The following is a 19,603-nucleotide window of genomic DNA, read 5'->3' as shown; positions in this document are numbered from 1 at the left end:
TGTGATTATCAGTTTAGTTAGAAAAAAATGATAAAAGACATTTTTTTAAAGACTGGAGACTTTATATGGATTTTTTGTTGTGTGAAGAAAATACTGAATTGATTTCTGGATTTGGGGATTTAAAAAGATCGAAGAAGATGAAGCAAACAATGAAATGGTAACTGCTTGAGAGAAAGAAAGGTAGAAGGCATAATTTTGTATGTTTTCTTCTGTTTTCATATCTCTCTATTTTTTATTTTTCCTCCTTTTTTGTTTTGAAAAATTCTAATAGAATTAAAATAATAATACATATTTTGGGTGGGTGGGTGGGTGGAGGAAGAAATGATGTGTTCTCCAACTTCTTCAAAGGACAATTTATATCAGAATCTGGATATACAAGTTTGTTATGGCTGTTCAGGTATCAGACAATTTCCCCATCCCTGTCTCATAGTGTGGGATTGAACTAGACTTTCCAGGTGCAAAACAGGTGCATTTTTTCAGACCTTCTAGACATTTTGTTTCTTGGATACATGAAAATGAATACATAATAATTTAATCTGATGAACAAAATAGAGAAGACGTAGCAAGAGAAGAAAGTCTGACTCTTTAATAGACTATGGCATGTAAAGCAAATTTCTAATTAGGGCTAAAGTTATTTTTAACTCATTCCACAGAGATCTGGAAATCTTACCTGGTATGTGTTAATGCTATTTATCTTGTCCATGTGGGCATGATCTTTAATAACAAAACACAGATGCAAGCACAAGTTGTATGAATTCAGATATTCCAGGACTAAAGTGTCTGAGATGTGGCTCAGATTAAAACACTCGCCTTATATTTGAAACAGATGGTGAGGCCTAAGTGCTTATGAAATTGTTAGGACCACTGGAACTGAACTTAAAAAATAAAACCCAAGAGCTAATAAGGTGGGATGCATAATATAATTACAATCTTGGAAACAGTCCCAAGGAAGTCATGTATAAATACCCAGACAATACTAGAACTAGAGTATGGTTAACAGAGTCTTCAACAGAAGTTCCTTAGTAAAATCAGGGAGATAACAGTATATAGTATTTTTTCTTAGCATTTGTTATTTCTCTGCCCAGTACTTTTTAATGTGTATACTTCTTAAACTACCTATCAGAGAAAGAGAAATTTGTCTGCCTTTCCTTTTAAAGCAAAGTTAGCAGTCTTTTAACAGATGCACTACTGCTTCATAGTGCTCTACAACCCTCTCTAAGCAGTTTACAGAGTCAGCACCTTGCCCCCAACAATCTGGGTCCTCATTTTACAGACCTCAGAAGGATGGAAGGCTTGAGCTCATCAGGATCGAACTCCTGGCCATGGGCAGAGTTAGCTTGCAATACTGCATTCTAACCATTGCACCACCAGGGCTCCTAAATGTATAAGTTATAGGACTTATGTATTAGCAAAAATATTAATGTAAGACACTGGTGGTGCAGCAGACTAAAGCACTGTTATTAACATCAAGCTGTCTGCAATTACTGTAAGTTCAAATCTCACCAGGCTCAAGATTGACTCAGCCTTCCATCCTTTCTAAGGTAGGTAAAATGAGGACCCATATTGTGGGGGCAATAAACTGACTTTGTATAAATATACAAAAGTATGAAGGCTATTGCTTAACGCATTGTAAGCCGCCCTGAGTCTCCGGAGAAGGGCGGCATATAAATCAAATTAAAATAAAATAAAATAAAACAAAACACAGGTAATCCTCAATTTACAACAGTTCATTTAGTGACTGTTTGAACTTATAACGGCTCTGAAAAAGAGTGATCTATGACCGTTTTTCACACTAATGACTGTTGCAGCCTCTCCATGATCATGTGATCAAATTTCAGATGCTTAGCAACTGACTCATATTTATGACATTTGCAGTATCCCAGGGTCATACGATCACCTTTTGCGACCTTCTGACAAGCAAAATCAACGGGGAAGCCAGATTCACTTAACAACCTTGTTACTAACTTAACCGCAGTGATTCATTTAACAATTGTGGCAAGAAGGTTCTAAAATGGGGCAAAATTCAGTTAACAACTGTCTCACTTGGCAACAGAAATTTTGAACTCAAACTGTGATCGTAGTTTGAGGACTACCTGTATATATTAATAATAATTTTGTGCTATGGTTTTTGTCAGAAAAATTCTCAGACAAATGTGCAGTAATGAAGCACAAATGAAAAAAAAGAGAGAGAGAGAGAAATAGGAAACCACAGAAAATGTGACTCACTCCTGCAAATAAAGGATCTTTATTTTCTGTCTGCAAGACATATTTATTTTATCTTATCCTTCTTCTGGGGATCTCAGTTCATTACATAAGGCTATACATCTCTCAAATACTTTAATGATGAGTGAGACAAAAGACACTCATAGCTCACTGTGACTTTGAACTCAAATCTTTTGCTCCTGGACTGACCCCTTCCCCATGTAAGTGGATATAACCATTACCTGAACCAAGCAATGTGTAATACCTTGAAATGAGGGGGATCTATCTCCCCTAGCCCCAATTTCATTAATTTTGTAGCTCTGTAGATTCTGTTTCATGTAACTTTTGCTAATATAATTGCAGCTGATGGATCATGTTAATTAAGAATTGTAGCAATAATTGCAAGCCACTCATGGTAAGAATGGCTTCAGGTGATAACGACATAAGACCAGCAAGGAAGGGAAAAGAAGTAAACATTATTTATCCTTTCTGTTCCTCTATAAATGTGAGCTGTCTGAAGTTATTCTATTGGGCAGTAGATAAAAGACATGGGGCAGATTCCAATATTCCTGCTTTTCTTCTCCTGCAGGCATGACTGGTTATCATTTTGTGGAATTGCTCAGGAAATGTTGGTTGCTACAGAAACCAGGATCTATTGTTATATTGTCTCAGATGTCAGGCTGCCTCAGACAAATTTCTCTAGTTCTCCAGAAGCAAAATTTCTTTGTATTTCCAAAGTTATCCTTCAATCAGGATTGACCTAGTTCAGTTTGATGGGCCTTTGGCCAGCATTAACTTCTGTGGCGGTAAATGGCTATTATTTATTTAAATTATTACATTTATATGGCTGTGGGTTCCCCTTTGATAAGAAACCTTACAATGTCTATAGTGAGGAAAATTGTTTTTCTATTGCTGAGAATCCACCCATTAATTTAAATAGTTATTTTTCAATTGGAACATTCCTATGAATCTATATTAGAACAATGGTGTCAGTAGCATCTATAATATGCAATGATGCATAGGATTGCACACAATCACACAATTTTGCATCACAATTTTTGATGCAAATGTGTAAGTCATCGCTTGCTCTCTTGTACACTCCTGTAAATTGTGTGATTCGATGCATGGTAATTTGCTATTAAACTGCTGGCCATCCAGAGCAAATCAGCTACCTGATCACATTTTTATAAAAATAAATAAATCCAGGACACAGTTAATAAATAGATCACATTTATTGAAAGAGAGAAAAACATCTATACAAATGCAGAATCTTTTCAAAATGTCATTAATGGCTGAAATGGCACTAGGAAATTAGCAATATTGAATTTTATATAACAAACAAGGAAGTATGTAATCTTGTAGAAATAGATAGGAGACCATTTTGTCCCACAAGAACTTCTACATATACTCACCTTACTTATTAGATGTCAGAGTGAACTTTTCTTTATGCCAGTAAAGCTTGCGTTGCCAATTAAAGCACACAGTACTATTCACATATATACAGTGTATGAGGTATAATATTACAAAGAGGTGTGATATATTCAAGGGCTGGTAGAGCATTTTAGAAATCTACATTGTGGACAGGTGGTTAACATTACGGAGACTGAAGTGTCTCTTCTCCCTGCTAGGCACGTATGTGCATACACAACCACATACATTACAGTACACATTCATGTCTGAGGTAATTTTATAAAAAAACTTCTATTAGTCAAAGGGAAGGAAGGAAGGAAGGAAGGAAGGAAGGAAGGGAGGGAGGGAGGGAGGGAGGGAGGAAGGAAGGAAGGACGTCATTGAGACTGATGGGGGCAGGAGGGACCTGGGTTAGCACAATTGTGTCCCCATTATCCCCTACAATATCTCCCTATTCAAGACAAATGGGTTCAAACCTTCTTAATAATTCTGAGGTATGCAAAATTCAGTTCTGTTCTGATATATGACCATTATGAACAGAGAATTATCATAGCTGAAAAAAGAGAAAGAAAAAAAGAACACTAAGAAAGAAGGAAAGACATTTAGGCAGCTGGCTCAGAACAAACTCTAATTCTTATTCACATGGGTACTATAGATACTAAGACTTATTCAAGAGTCAGATAAAATAATCAAGTAGGCTTTTAGTAATAATCCAAGCTAATTCTGACAGTGCTCTTTTTCTCCACAAACATTCTGGTAAACAGATTGTCTGGAAGAAATCCACCAATATTAAGGTTTTGTTTTTTTTAAAAAAAATGGAAATAGATACATCAGATGTCTTCAACTTGGTTCCCTCCAGATATTTTGGACTAATTCCAAGCAAAGGCCAAAGAATTCCTGATAGACCCAATTGATCTAAAAGGCAGCAGGTTGAGGAAAGAAAAGCTATGTTTTTATTATAAAAGTATATGAGCTCTTACTCACTCTGTATTATGGGGCATTCAGTATTGCGGTACATGGACAATGGACATGGCTTGGAAGACAGTCATGTTAAATTTAAACTGAACCTTCTTTTTGCAAATAAATAGCTACACCACAAACCAGAAACTTCTCAACCATTTGAACATGGGAAAAATGTAGCTGCTGGTCAGATATTTTTAATGAAAAATAAACATCATTGTTTAAGAACTACTTGCTCAGCCTTAAGTGCAAGCTTTGTTCAGCGATGAATGCTTAAGTGTTTAGTCCTATTTTCAGTCTACATTGGCCTAGAGCCTTATACCACAATCTCGTGTGTTTATATAAAGTTCTACTAAATTCAGTTGGGTTTACTCTCAGATTAATCTCCACAGGTTTACAACTTTAATGTGAGAAAGTTTGAGGATAGAGTAAAACACCTGGCATTGCACATCCAATGTCATTATTACCAGAATGGTAGAAAGCAGAATCATTGGATGGATGTACAATAAAAGTTTCCAAGTATATGGATATGATGTTTTTTAGGAACAGAAAATCACATGAAACAGGTGTGCTGTTCTTACAGTACATATATTTCAATTATTTACATATTATATAACTGAAAATCAGCTGGTATTTCTAGATCATACTTGCCAACTAATTCACACATTAATTTAATTAAAACAAACACTTTGTCATTTGCAAAAAAACCAGGGAAAAATTATGAAATGTAGTATTTGTAGCGACACGATGAAGAATTATCATTGGCACAAAGAAGTATATTTTCCTCAGAATGTTTGAATCTTCTTTGGATGAGGAATTGGAGGAATACAACACCCAGTTTTCATCTTGTTATCAGATTGTCTCCTGCATGATGGCTACTCAAGAAACCTGTACAAATCAGGCCCGTCTTTTAACTGTTTTTATAAAAAATTGAAGTTCAAATTTCTTTATAACTTAAAGCTTCTTGAAACAAAGGAAAACAAAAAGAGAAAATTAAGAGGGGGTGTTTTTTTTTTTTGTTAAAAAGTACAAAAACCAAAAGACCAAATAATAAGGGCTGTGTATGGCAGTTACAGTATATACCATAGCAGCTTCAAGTATTTACAATGCTGTGTTTTAATTTATTTATATCTTTACAGAAATGGTACAATGCTCTAGCCAAAGTATTTTCATGACCACTGTTGTCACCCATGATTCAGTAAATATTTTCAGACTGTCTCTCTTCAGCCACTTTCTTTAAGGCACTGCACATATACTATGGACTCCCCTTCTCAATGGAGTTTCTTTTACTGGATTGTGCATTTCTCTCTCTCCCTTGCTTGTCCTTCTCTGAGGACTTTGGATTTTATGTATTTCAGATCACTGTTGACACTGGGTCGACGAGCAAAGGGGGAAATCATGCCAAAGGCATCTGTCTCTTTGACCCTATGCATCCTGAAGGACTTTTGGTGGAAAGCGTCACCATACTGCACAGAGATCTTCCTATGAAGAGCAGGACTCATTTCATGGGGTAGTTTGGCCATGCTGAAAAGAACATAGAACATCTCGTTCACGTTGGTGTTTTTCTTGGCTGAGACTTCAAAGTATGCACAGTTCTCATCACTGGAGACAAGCTTCTCAGCTTCATCAGAACTCACTTGGCGATAGAGTTCACCATGATCATTCTTGTTACCACAGATCACCATAGGCAGATCCCCCGTTTCCTTGGTTTTGTTCTTCAGACAAGATTTGACTTCAAGGATCTGATTCTGGAGCCTCTTGACCTCATCAAAGGATTCTCTGTTGTCCAAACTGAATACAAGAATGAAAACATCTCCTGCAATATTTCAACAAGAAATAATAAAGGCAGTAGGTTACAATTTTATCATACAGAAATATGTGTTTAAAAACAGCAGACAGCAAAACTATTACAAATTCTATAGATTTTATGGCAGAATTTGCAGTCTAGTGACTTCTATTTGTCAGAGTTCAAAGCCCAAAATACTTAATACTTTTCCAATCAAAAGCCATACTACTTAGGAAGGTGAGAGCTAAAGTCTAGCATAAGTAGAGAGTGTAAAGGTGGGGGACAGTAGCAATAAAAGAAAAACATTCAGGATATTTAAATAAAATAGATATTATTTAAGAATTCACAGAATTAGGGGACCCATTAATGTATAGATGCAGTGCAATGAATTCAGGTTGCAAAGCTTCTATGTCATCAAGGGGAATTTTAACCTTATTTTTTCTGTAGTGGCATTCTTTTCAGTGAAAAATTGAATTGATACTATTACTAATATTATTTTTCTTCTATCTTGTCTACCTCTAAGAACTAAATACTGAACAACCTGTGAAGTTTAATGCATTCAGTATCTAAAACATGTCTTGTCCAATCTTCCAGTGTTTTAGAATACAGAATAAGAGAGTTGGAAGGGACCTTGGAGGTCTTCTAGTCCAAACCCCTGCCTAGGCAGGAAACCCTACACCACTTCAGACAAATGATTATCCAATCTCTTCTTTAAAAATTCCACTGTTAGAGCATTCACAACTTTTGGAGGCAAGTTGTTCCACTGATTAATTGTTCTAACTGTTAGGACACTTCTCCTTAGTTCTAGGTTGCTTCTCTCTTTGATGAGTTTCCACCCATTGCTTCTTGTCCTGCCCTCAGGTGCTTTGGAGAATAGCTTGACTCCCTCTTCTTTGTGGCAGCCCCTGAGATATTGGAACACTGCTATCATGTCACCTCTGGTCCTTCCTTTCATTAAACTAGACATACCCAGTTCCTGCAATGGTTCTTCATATGTTTTAAGCCTCCAGTTCCCTAATCCTCTTTGTTGCTCTTCTCTGCACTTTTTCTAGAGTCTCCACATCTTTTTTACATTGTGGCGACCAAGATCTTCAAGTTTTCTTCAAGTTCCCTTTTTACTTTTTGCAATTTTCCATATATCAGTCTCTCTATATTGCTCCCTTGCTATTGTTTGGCATCTACATTTCATAAATTCTAACAGCAAACTATCTGACTGTGGTTGCTGTTTTTTATATTCCGTAAACAATGATGATGCATAGTATTGTCCAATCTCAATGCTTCGTGTAATGATTGATGCAGATAAGCCTGAAAAAGGAAATAGTTGCTGTGTGATCCACTTATATTAAATATAAGATTGAATCAACTGGTTTTAATTTATTATGCATGTCTATCTTTAGCCAATCCTAATACACATAGTTTTTTACTTAAAACCATTTGTTTAGAGACTATTCAAAGTTACAACAGAACTGAAAAAAGTGACATGATAGTTTTTCACACTTATTACTATTGCACCATTCCCATGGTCACATGATCAAAATTTTGACAATTGGCAACTGGCACATATTTATGACAACTGCAGGGTCCCAGTGTCATGTGATCACTTTTTGCAACCTTCTGACAAGCAAAATCAATGGGGAAGCCCGATTCACTTAACAACCGTGTTACTAACTTAACAACTGCAGTGATTCGCCTAACAGCTGTGGCAAAAAAAGGGTTATTAAATGTCACTTAACACCTGTCTGGCTTAGCAATGGAAATTTTGGGCTCAACTGTGGTCACGAATCCAGGACTATTTCTATATAAATATAAAAGAATCAATAGCTATGAATAGAAAAGTCCATTTCAGATGCATTGCTGGGCTCACATACCAGAGGTGGTATTCAGCAGGTTCTGACCAGTTCTGGAGAACTGATAGTAGAAATTTTGAGTAGTTCAGAGAACTGGTAATTACTACCTCTGGCTGACCCCACCCCCATCTATTCTCTGCCTCCCGAATCCCAGCTGATCGGGAGGAAATGGGGATTTTGCAATAACCTTCCCCTGGAGTGGGGTGGGAATGGAGATGTTACAGTATCCTTCCCCTGCCATGCCCACCAAGCAATGCCACGCCCACAGAACCGGTAATAAAAAAAATTGAATCCCACCACTGTCACATACCAAAGATCATTGGTGGGCTCACATATAACCAAAGATGGTTTGGTCCTCTTTGAACAATAGATATTAGTGTTATCTCACATGCTGCTCTAGAAATACGTTTGAATTTTCAGAGCAGCTTGTCATGCCACAAGAGTTAGTTTGTCCATGAAAACCAAGGCCAAAGTCTTCTTGCCCAAAAGCATCTGATTTAGTCTTTGGGAGATTGATGGTTGCCTCTTAAAGATAGGATTTAGACTTAACATGGGGCAATTTTTGCCTTTTCCTTTTAACTTTGGATTTTCCCAAGCATCCTCAGCCTGCTTCTTCTCCCAAAAAGTGATCAGCCCTGATTATGACAAACTTAACTTGCCACTGATAAGCCTCACATGTATGTTTCTAACCTGTGAGAATGGAGAGCCTCCTCATGGCAGGGAATGGATGATTCCCAGATGTATCCAAGATGTCCAGCTGATACATGTCGCCTCGAATGTTGTAAACTTTGCGGTGGAAATCCTCAATGGTGGGTGTGTACTGGTCATCAAAGCGGCCATTGAGAAACCGAGAGACAATGGAACTCTTGCCCACTCTGGAGGCTCCCAATACAACCATCCGGTAGGAATTCTTGGCTGGCACATTCAAGGTGCAGTTCCCACTGGACATAGTCTTCATCATTGCTCAGATCTGAAAAGATGTAAAAAAAGGAACAATTGTTACCAATGATAGCAAAAATGTTATTTTTGTTATAACGCTACTCTGTGCCATCAGAGTAATACAGTGGAACAAACATTAACTATAAACAACTATAAACAATGGCATGACAATGTAGCAACAATGGTGCATTGGAATATCTGCAAGAAATACCATTTACCTACAAAGTAAGAACTGGTGGACCACAAAATAGACAAAGTAATAGAAAATGAACAAACTAGAGTACTTTGGGGCTTTAGAATTTAAACAGACAAGCACCTCCCACATAACACCCCAGACATAACAATTGTTGGTAAGAAAGACAAAAATGTCTGGCTAGTGGACATGGCAGTGCCTGGAGACAGCAGAACAAAAGAGAAAGAACTAGAGAAAATAACAAAATGGAAAGCGCAGAAATCGAACGATTATCACAAATAAGAGATAGGATAGTATCAATTGCCTCCTTTGGTACAATCCAAAATATCTGGAGCACCACTTGAACACCATCAGCATTGACAAAATCACCATCAGTAAACTGCAAAAGGCAGCTTTACTTGGAGCAGTTTACAGCTTACATCACTGGAGGTTTTCAAGAAGAGATTGGTCAGCCATTTGTCTGGAATGGTATAAGGCCTTCGGCTTGAGCTGGGGTTGGGTTAGAACAGTGGTCGGCAAACTCATTAGTCAACAGAGCCAAATATCAACAGTACAACGATTGAAATTTCTTTTGAGAGCCAAATATTTTAAACTTAAACTATATAGGTAGGTACATTGTTATTAAATGTTTTAAATTTTTGAGCCATTTTATATATTTGATTTTAATTGGTTTTATACTTTGTAATTCTATGTGTTTTAATATGGCTGTACACCGCCCTGAGTCTTTCCGGAGAAGGGCGGTATAGAAGTCTAATTATAAATAAATTAATTAACTTAAATAGTTTTTTAACTACAATTAAAAAGTAGGGGGAGGGGGATGCAACATGTGGAGGGCCAAGTCTACTCCCGTTCACCTCCCCACACTTGTTTACCCATCCCAGAGAGCTCGGGCTACGCCTCCCTCCGACCCAGCCGCCTTCCTTGCTGGCGTCACTCCTGAGCGAACTCTTCTGTCCTCGGCTATTGCAAAGAAGCGGCAGCTCTGGGTGAGCCATGCCCGCTTCTTTCTCTGCAAAACAGCTCTCAAAGAGAACGAAGCGGGCGTGGTGCACCCAGAGCTGCTGCTTCTTTGCAACAGCCGAGGACTTCTTCTGCTTGGAGCTCCAAGCTGTGGGGAGCTGGGGGGGGGGGAGGCTGCAGTGCCGGCAGCTTCAGTGGGCTCCTTCCCTCAGTGGTTTGTTTTCTTTTACCTAATTAAAGGCTGCTCTGCGCCTTTTGATCTTTCTCGGGCATGGAGAAAAGCAACCCTGTGTGAAGGGACTGAGCCTGCTGCTGAACTTGGAAGCCGAGAGGCTTCTTTTCTACCCAGCCACTGGCGCACAACGCCAAAAACATGGTCACTGCTGCCATCTTTGCGCATGCTTTCTTCTCACCGGCTGAAGGACTTTTCAACACTTTGTGGACTTTTCGGTATTTTGTGGAAGAGCCACACTCAAGGGGCCAAAGAGCTGCATGTGGCTCACGAGCCGTGGTTTGCCGACCATTGGGTTAGAAGACCTCTAAGATTCCTTCCAATCTTATTGCTTTACGTTTAAGTTCCGTCCTGCAGTAATACTTTTAATACCATCAAACAATAACATCTATAGGTCTTTGGGAAAGACTTGGTAGGTGGATGAAAATGTCAAAGCCATTCTAAACATTCTAAACATCTGGGTGACTGTGTGACCAAACATCCTCATCATACTAATGCTTTTCAGTGACAGTGAAATCCAATATTATCTTTTTGCAGATAATAGGTATCTTTGGATGCTTTATTTCGACAAATATCTTTCAGCTAAGAATCCTGGAGAAGGTATATTGTGTGGGAAAGGCAAGCACATGGAGTAACATCAATGCATACACCACTAGTGGTTAATGGTGGACTAAATGTAGCTTAATTGTGGTTTATAGTAGTTAAACATGTAAACTCATGTTCTACCATTTCTAAGTATCAGTAGCAAAACAGTAAACATCACTAAAGGAGGAAAAAGAAATCTTAGCAAATGTCATGTGGGGGAAAGAAAATTCAACTGATGGCCCTATAAGTATTGTTTATAATCCCTGAATAAACCCAGAATGTTATCTAGATATTTTTTGTATAGTATAGTACTACGGTTAATGCTATATAAAAATCAGAATATGTAAGAATTTGTAATTCTTATTTCAGAGAGTATTCCAGACTACATTAGATTCACAACGTTTTGTGAATTGGATTGACTTGGGTTATATAGACTTTCAGGCAATTAAATTTTATTTAAATCAATTGCATCCTTTTCAGCATTTTAAAATGCAATATGAGAGAAGAGACAGTCCCTCATTTTGAATGTCATTTCACCAAGTGGGCTTGAATGATGAGTCAGCCAGGAGTATTTTAATGTTATGGAAAGGCGTCTGATTACTAGCTATTCATTTATTGTCTTTTTGAATTGAAAATAATTCTTGTCATCCCAGACTAATTTAGGACAATTCCACAAGTAGTCACTTTATCAGTACAAAATCTGTTCTGGATATCTGCAAAGTTTAACTATGTTCAGAAACTGATTCCTTTCTCCATAAACTATGGTGTGTCTGGCACTGTAATGCACCCGAAACGCACATGCAGGCTTATCTTCTACTGATGGACCTCTTGATCCACTGTATCTCCTACTCCCTGGACTCAATCCAACCATTGCTTCCTTCTCTCCCCACAGAGGTTCAGGTGTCATAGCTTCCAAAAGATGTGCTACTAATTTAGTGTGACTTTATTGCACCAAGTTGTTATCAACTCTTAGTGACCACATAGATCAGGGGTCCCCAAACTTGGCAGCTTTAAGACTTGTGCACTTCAACTCCCAGAATTCTCCAACGTAGCATAGCTGGCTGGAGAATTCTGGGAGTTGAAGTCCTCAAGGCTTAAACCTGCCAAATTTGAAGACTTCTGACATAGATAGATCTTCTTCATGGTGATCCCTAATCTGTCTTTTATTATATATGGGTTTTTAAAATGCAAGAAGGTATTAGTAGCCTTGTAGCATCACCACCTCATAACTCCCCAGATTTTTTTTTTTCAAACCACCAGACAAACGCACACAGCATGAAATAAAGATACGGGATGTAGAGCAGAGAGAGTCTTTCTTTTGTATGGAATAGTTGAAAGTTGTTTATTTTATATATGAGCAGAAGAAACTTGGCCCAGGACACTAATTGAATGATGCTTTTCATACATCAATGATTGACGGGGGGGGGGGAGGGGGAGGGGGAGCGTATTGATCAGTTCAAGGGGTTATCTGAGAATCTCCATAGACATTTGTTAATCCTTTTGTGACTAGCTTGTTGTCTAAGCCTGGTGTTGATATAGCCTTTCATACTGGCTGGAATCATTTGATGAGAATGAAGATGTGGAATGAAAAACCTGGGTGCAGACCATCAAATATCTCTAAGGAGTACAGACCAGAAAATGTCAAATAGGCTTGGTAAAACATGTTTATTTGGAAGGAGGTCCCATTTTAGTAGATCTATTCCTCAATCAATATGCTTCTGATTGCAACCTCAATCCCAATTAAGTCCCAATTTTCTTTTTACAAAGGGCCTCTCATTGCTCATAAACAAGGTCATCAGATAATTAAAGCTTTTAAAACTAACCATTTAATCACCTTAATCACTTGTCAGCAATCTCTCCCTTACCAAGCTGTTTTCTTATTCAAAAGAAAGAGGCAGTTATGATAACGCAGGCTTGATTAGACAGACACATCAAGATTCTTCAGAATTTAGAAAACATAGGCTTTCTGATCCTAATGGACCAGATGGAGATTTTAGACCCCTTATTATTTATTATTTAGTCTTTAGCTGTTATGGTCTTTGCTATAGTTTGTTCTTTAAAAATCCTTTGGTCTCATATCTGTTAGTTTCTAGTGTACATGTAGTGTGTTCCCACATGAAATTTTTGCACATCCTCATTCATAAATCGTTCTTAAGCAACAACTTTGTGGTTAGGCAACATCTCTCACAATTCTGTCTAACAGAAAAGATCAAACCCTCAACTAATAATTATAGAACCCAGCTTTTATATTTTTATAAATATTTTTATATTTTATATTTTTAGATATATGCATCTAAAACGTATTAAATGTACAATTAGAATAGAACAGAACAGAACAGAACAGAATAGAATTTTATTGGCCAAGTGTGATTGGACACACAAGGAATTTGTCTTGGTGCATATGCTCTCAGTGTACATAAAAGAAAAGATATTTCATTAAGAATCATTTCATTAAGAAAAGATAGTTCATTAAGAATCATAAGGTGCAACACTTAATTAAAATAAAAATGTTAGTATCATGCTGATATCCTTATCAGAAAACCATTTTTAAAAGAATACAGCCAATGGCAAACATAGATTTACTTCCATGTTATTTGTAAATCTATTCATAGGTCTCTCTTAGGATTTCTGCCTTCCAACTATGATCTTGCCATAATGTTTTCTCCTATATATTTATAGGAGTGATCAAATTTCTGAATAAAAATATTTGGATCAAATCTTTTTCTTGCTTCCCACTCAGTTTTTTTTTTTTGTAAAAAAGTATTTTATCTTTGTTTAAATTCACACAGAGAAGGTTTCAGGGATCAGACCTTAAGATATTATCTGCTCCAAATACTGAATTTCAGGAAATCAAAAGTCCATTTTAAAGATGTTTTCTGCTCTTCAACCTCACTGTAACAGTTGTTTGTGCTTTGTTTAAAATACTTAACACATTCATCTAATCCTTTTGATTTGAAATGTTCTCTCCCTAGATACAAAATGCAAACCTTAACAGTATATTCTGCAGAATTGCTGGTTATGTCCTAACCAGCTGTTGATACTTTTATCTTCAGGATTTGGACCTTTCATTGCTATAAATACATTTCAGCTCAACAGCAATGTGCTGAATTCATAATTTAAACATTTTGCATCGCCTCATGCAGTTTTGAACCTGCAGCTCTTAAAAATAATAGCAGCAACTTATCCCTTTTCAATGTTCCTCTGCAATATGATTTTTAGATGTGACAAACAAAGCACTAATGAATGATTTGCCCCAGATCAGTAAAGTCAGTAATGATAATGGTACTTACCTATTAAACTGAGATTGCCTGATTCCTGCCAGTGTCTAAGCACCAACTGCACTCCTTACTATCTTATGAGGTATAGTATAGATAGTAAAATATCAAATAAAAAATAGAAAGATCCATGCAGAATGGGAAAAAGCCCTTCTTATTACAGTTTAATTAGCATTGCTTTGTATTCATTTTGACTGTCCAATTCCATTTGCTCTGTTATTGATTCCAAAAGTGCACCCTACCTACTACAAAAGCAATTCAGATCCTTCAGCTGCTGCAGCCTTTTTGTGTGGCCTTTGAAAAGCCCAATAAAAAAATGAGAAGCCATACTTGAAGATAGCTTAGTCACCATGCCTGTCCTCCCATTTCTCACCTCTCTGTTTTTCTGCTTTTCTGCTTAAGTGATTCAGTTAATGTTTGGGGGCTGTGTGTGTGCATTTGTGATGCATCGAAGAGGTAAAGGAAGAATGAGTGAGTATTTAATTGCTACAAGTTTAATTTCTGTCACCGTCCCCCCCTTCTATTTTTAATTCCATGACTTTACTTTTAATGGCAATTTATTAGATCACAACCTTTCCCACAAGTTCAGTGGCAGTATTTTCTTTCAAACACTTCAGCTAGTTTTCTAGGAAACATGAAGCTGATGATGCAAAAAGAGAATAATTCTCAGTTGAGTTACTCAGTGAGCCAGTAGATAGTTGGTTTACTTTCTAAACCAAGTGCCCGTTTCTCCTTTTTTGTGGAACCTTTATTCATCTCCTTATTCCATTTAATTTATAATAATGGAAATAACTGACCCACTATTATGGATCCTTAGGTAACATATCTTCCAGTTTTATTTATTGTGCCTTTAATCTACAGTAGTTCTGAACCCTTAATGGTTTTAGTTCCATGTCATGATTCTATGCCTATAGTCAAAGTGTAGTGGGAAGCAGTTATTGTTTCAATAGCATACATCCATAAAACGGTGGTACTAAAAACACACAGTGAGAATAAAAGTGATCCATCCAAAACTGACATGCAGAGAGATGGAAGGAGAGTGGGTTTGCATTGAGCCCAAATAGCTGGATTTCCCTTCCTTAGGACTATTGCTCTGTCATGAGCATCCAAAGCAAACAAATGCACAGCATTTATAGGAGGAATTGTAATTGCAAGCCCCTGTTCTTTCCCACTTTTTTGTCATTCCTGAATGGTTAAGTTATGAACCCAGCAACAAATTTTGCAAATCTAAATTCTCTCTCTCTCTCTCTCTTTCTCTCTCACACACACACACACACAAACACTCCTTACTTAAAAAGTCTTTAAATGTCTTCCTTTTGAAACATTCATTATCGCTGGGAGCCATTGTTCCAAGGTGTAATAAAGATACAAAGCTCATCACTTACCTTTTCCTTCCTTGAGAAGGGAAATCTTTGATTCAGGTGCAACCAGCAGCCTTGGTTCAGAGGATTGAATTAGCAGCTGCAGCTGCTGCAGCCGCAGCCACAGCCAGATGCTTCTTGTCTAAATCACTCACTTCTTTACCCCAATCCACCCACCCCACCTCCACTCCCGGGAGGGAAGGGGAAATATGCCTCAGTAGCTGTCCTATGCTGAATCAGAAGACCCACATGGCCAAAAGTTTGTTCTTCAGGAATCAGCACTCTGCCCCTTTGTCTTCTGGACTCAGAGAAAGGATGCTTGATTGGGGTCTCTTGTGCAGGAGATCTACCCACTCATCTTAGTTCACTCCAAAATAGAGCTGTCAGCCTCCTCCTTGCAGAATTGTTGCTTTGTAACTTCAAGTCCAGAAGGTTGACTTGAGAGCTCTGCTATGACATCTACCCATAGAAACTGGTCAATGCATCTCCCTGACCTCTGCCTCCCTCTTGTGCAGATTTCCAAGAGGGAAATGGGAGAGCAAAAGGGCTGAAACCAATAATATAAATAACAATAAAACAATGACACTAGGACAAAAGCCTCAATCCAAAGTCCTTGCTTTTATAAAAATTAACATACTTTTAAAAAAATGCTAAGATTTCTTCTGCCTTTCAGTACATGAAGTGATGCATTCGCGTCTGTGATACAGTTGCCTTCTGTCTCCTCTTCTCCCTTTCAGCTGCTGGTGAACTTCACATTTCTTCCTGTAGCTAATCAGTTCACTCCCCTCTTGAAGACAGTCAGTGTCAGTTGTTGTTAAGGGACAGTTGCCAAGAGGGTGGGATCTTGTGGTAGGAGCAGTAGGAGACTTCGTGTCAAAGCAAAGTTTTTTCTTCTTAATAAAATGGAGAGTCTTCTTTCCTCCTTGTTTATCCCAAAGAGGGACTAAACAGTTATCATAATGATCTCTTATATGGTTGCTTGCTTTCTGAACAGCCAAAATTCCTCTCCTGCAGTATTCAAGTTCAAAAAGCAAAATAAGCAATAGAACAGTATGGCTCTGGATGTTATTTCAGCCTACAAATTGAAGCCTACAAAGAGAACATCTTTCTCCTTTGGTGTTTTCCTGCTAAAGGGAATCAAACTGACTGCTGAGCCTAATAAGGACATGCTGTTGTTAAAAGCTGTGAATTGTCTTTTGACCCAGCCAGTCTCCTTCAATAGTAAATCAGAATTGGGTACTACTTATATATCATTCTGCTGATAATTTATGAATAGAGTTAGATTAGGCTGAGAATCAGAAATAGCTTGGAATTTCATTTCCAGCCTAGTTCCCTTCTGAGGAATCCATGCAGCTTATTACCATGGTTATGTATTGGGGAGTTGGTCAACACATTTCCATAGAAATCATCCAAATCTGTAGCGGACAACATAGCATGAGTCAGAAACAACAACAGTTGATATTCTGCTGAAGTATTTCAATGGAAGCTGAATGACACATGGAGGCATAGAAGATGAACAGACTATTTTCTTGATAATACATTTCTGCTTTAAATGTTAAACTTTAAGCCATCTTAGTTTTCCATTTTAATTTTGATTCTATGTAATAATGGAAAAGACTGGAAATGGAAAAAAATAATTGATAGCAATTTAAACTTTCTCTAATCTTCCCAAAAAATGAATACAAATAAATAAACCCTGATCAGACATCAGAACTTTGGGATAAACATAAAATAGAGATACATTCCACACCATCAAATTATGCAATGAAAGCTGCTTTATACGGAAATCAGAAGTGATGCCAAAAAAATTCAATAAGATCACTAAGACAAACTATGGATTACTGAGCTGTGAAAAATAGTTCTCTTATTTGAAAATAAGGAATCATAGAGGACTGTATTAATGTGAAGAAATTCATTTTGGGGATTGTTGTAGGGTAGAATAACAATCTATTTCTCTAATTTAGATCAAATAGTCTTTTGAATCAGGCTTGACTCCAAGAAATGTGTCCATATGCTTTTCTGCTACCTCATAGAAGTAATTGGATTTTTCTTCCTTTTAGTTCCAATCTATCCTGCACCTTGGGATTTTCTGCTGGTCTCTCATACAAATACTAATAAAATCCAACTCTGAGGGTTTTTTTTTAAGTTCAACCAAGACCAAGGTGCAACTACCTGAAGAAAATAAATAAACCATGCTAAAATAAAAGTCAGATTAATTAACCCAATTTATGTGGTCTGAACTGGGAATTTGGAGGAGTACAGGTGTTTTTGATCCACCAGGAAAATGGGAGATCATCGGCGCAGACAACTCACTGGCATTTCCACCACTGTTCCCTCTGAGATTAGGAGAATGTGAACTGTAAAGGTGTCTGTCTGAAGCACAAAGCAAAAAGTGCTTTTCTGGCAGTGATTAAGAAGCAAGTTTGTTTTTTAAACAATTGCTTTATTCTAACTCATATAATTTTATCCTATCCTGTTAGTTGACACATTTGGGGGTAATATAAAAATTTTGTTAATATGATTTTCGATCATTATGCATTAAAGATGAGCATATGTTTTATAGCTATAGAGCCATATTATTACAATAATAGCTCTATTGATAAGTAACTCACCCTTATTAATTCATCCGTAAAGCTATTATTATAAAAAAATTAGCTTGAAACTCTGGTTTGCAATTCATCACAGTTATAATGAAGTTTAACACAGATGCCAATCTACATACAGTTCATAGACTGGATAAATTGCAATGTGGGTTTGTTTGGTTTTTGCTTAGTGTACCTTTTGAATTTAGCCACAGTAAATATATCATGATTTATAACTTAGCATATAGCATGAACCAGCTAATTATGGTTATACTCAGAAGGCAACAGTTATTCAATCTATGACTTAAACTCATGTGTGAATCTTGTTATAAAATTAAAAAGGGGGAAATGAAAGAATTCAGTAACAAAGCCCAATTCATTTTTGATACTGGAAGATAAGATTGGGAAAAAAATGTTTTAATGCAGGTGGATTTCATCAACAACTGTATATGTCTATAGAAATATAAAAGAGCAGCCTTCCATTCTTGATAGGTAAAGTTGTATTCCTCTCTTTAAAATAGGTTATATGACTGTATTATTCTCAGTGAACACAAAGCCTCAGATAGAAGAATGCCTGTCTGTATGTGTACTTTTATGTGTGTATGTATATGAATGATATTTAAGCCATTTGTTCTATGCAACACTACTGAATGGAACAGAATTCATCTTATCATTTGACAGATGGAGGACTAATTTTAAGGTGACTGGTTTCAGGCATTACTTAGCAAACATCTAAAATGGATGCATGTGTGACTCAGCATATTTGCTTTTCTTGGCAAGATATGTGAGCCTTATCTGCACACAATTCTCTACATCAAAGAGATACGTCAGTTCTTTTTTGGAAGTTTTGCCAGAAGCATGAAGGACGGAGGAATGAAGGGTTTATCCTTTTCCCTGTGTTGTTTTGACTGCTCTAGCAACAGAGTTGGAAAATAAAACTCATAAATCTTTCTTTGTTTGACATCTAAATGGCTTCAGAGGCAACAATGAGAAAAATTATAAGTTATGGCTGAGCATGAAGTTGAAGAAAACCACCTTCAAGCAGATTTGAAGACGGAGGAAAGTATGATTCAAGTGATTGAAAATGATCTTAATAGTCTTACATTGTCTAGTACGGTCCTTTTGTTAAGAACATTGATTTCTTTTGAATGACTAAGAAATATCTTGAAAAATACTTTTATTCCTCCTTTCTTCCAGATGAGGACACTGTGTTCTCACTAACTATGTGAAGATAAGCTGTGGTTTGCAGAATAATATGCTCATGTATCATA

At 37.1% G+C, this 19,603-nt stretch overlaps 1 protein-coding gene across 3 annotated transcripts; it reads right to left on the bottom strand.

The window, feature by feature from the left end:
* Positions 1-3,419: 3,419 nt before the first annotated feature.
* RASD2 (RASD family member 2) lies at positions 3,420-16,927 on the bottom strand. 3 transcript variants are annotated; one of them, XM_034403006.3, is made up of 3 exons: positions 15,775-16,927; positions 8,896-9,175; positions 3,420-6,388 (listed from the first exon to the last, which is right to left on the bottom strand). In XM_034403006.3, exons 2-3 carry the CDS (start codon positions 9,164-9,166, stop codon positions 5,859-5,861), a joined length of 801 nt encoding a protein of 266 aa, XP_034258897.1. In that variant the 5' UTR covers positions 9,167-9,175; positions 15,775-16,927; the 3' UTR covers positions 3,420-5,858. The 3 variants fall into 3 exon arrangements, with proteins under 3 accessions (XP_034258897.1, XP_034258899.1, XP_034258898.1); XM_034403008.3 differs by having other exon boundaries at positions 16,388-16,927; XM_034403007.3 differs by lacking the exon at positions 15,775-16,927 and adding an exon at positions 14,405-14,867.
* Positions 16,928-19,603: the final 2,676 nt, after the last annotated feature.

Source organism: Pantherophis guttatus, chromosome 7 (assembly GCF_059756535.1).
Source record: "Pantherophis guttatus breed Tessera chromosome 7, ASM5975653v1, whole genome shotgun sequence".
NCBI lineage: Eukaryota > Metazoa > Chordata > Lepidosauria > Squamata > Colubridae > Pantherophis > Pantherophis guttatus.
The sequence above is the reverse complement of the archived record's forward strand: the minus strand, read 5'-3'. Positions and strand labels throughout refer to the sequence as shown.

Bases quoted from the DNA above. Each gene is read 5' to 3' on its own strand.
- RASD2 (XM_034403006.3), bottom strand. From the start codon at position 9,166: ATGATGAAGACTATGTCCAGTGGGAACTGCACCTTGAATGTGCCAGCC. The intron at 6,389-8,895 runs GTTAGAAACATA...GAAATATTGCAG, and splicing joins GAGGCTCTCCATTCTCACAG to GAGATGTTTTCATTCTTGTA.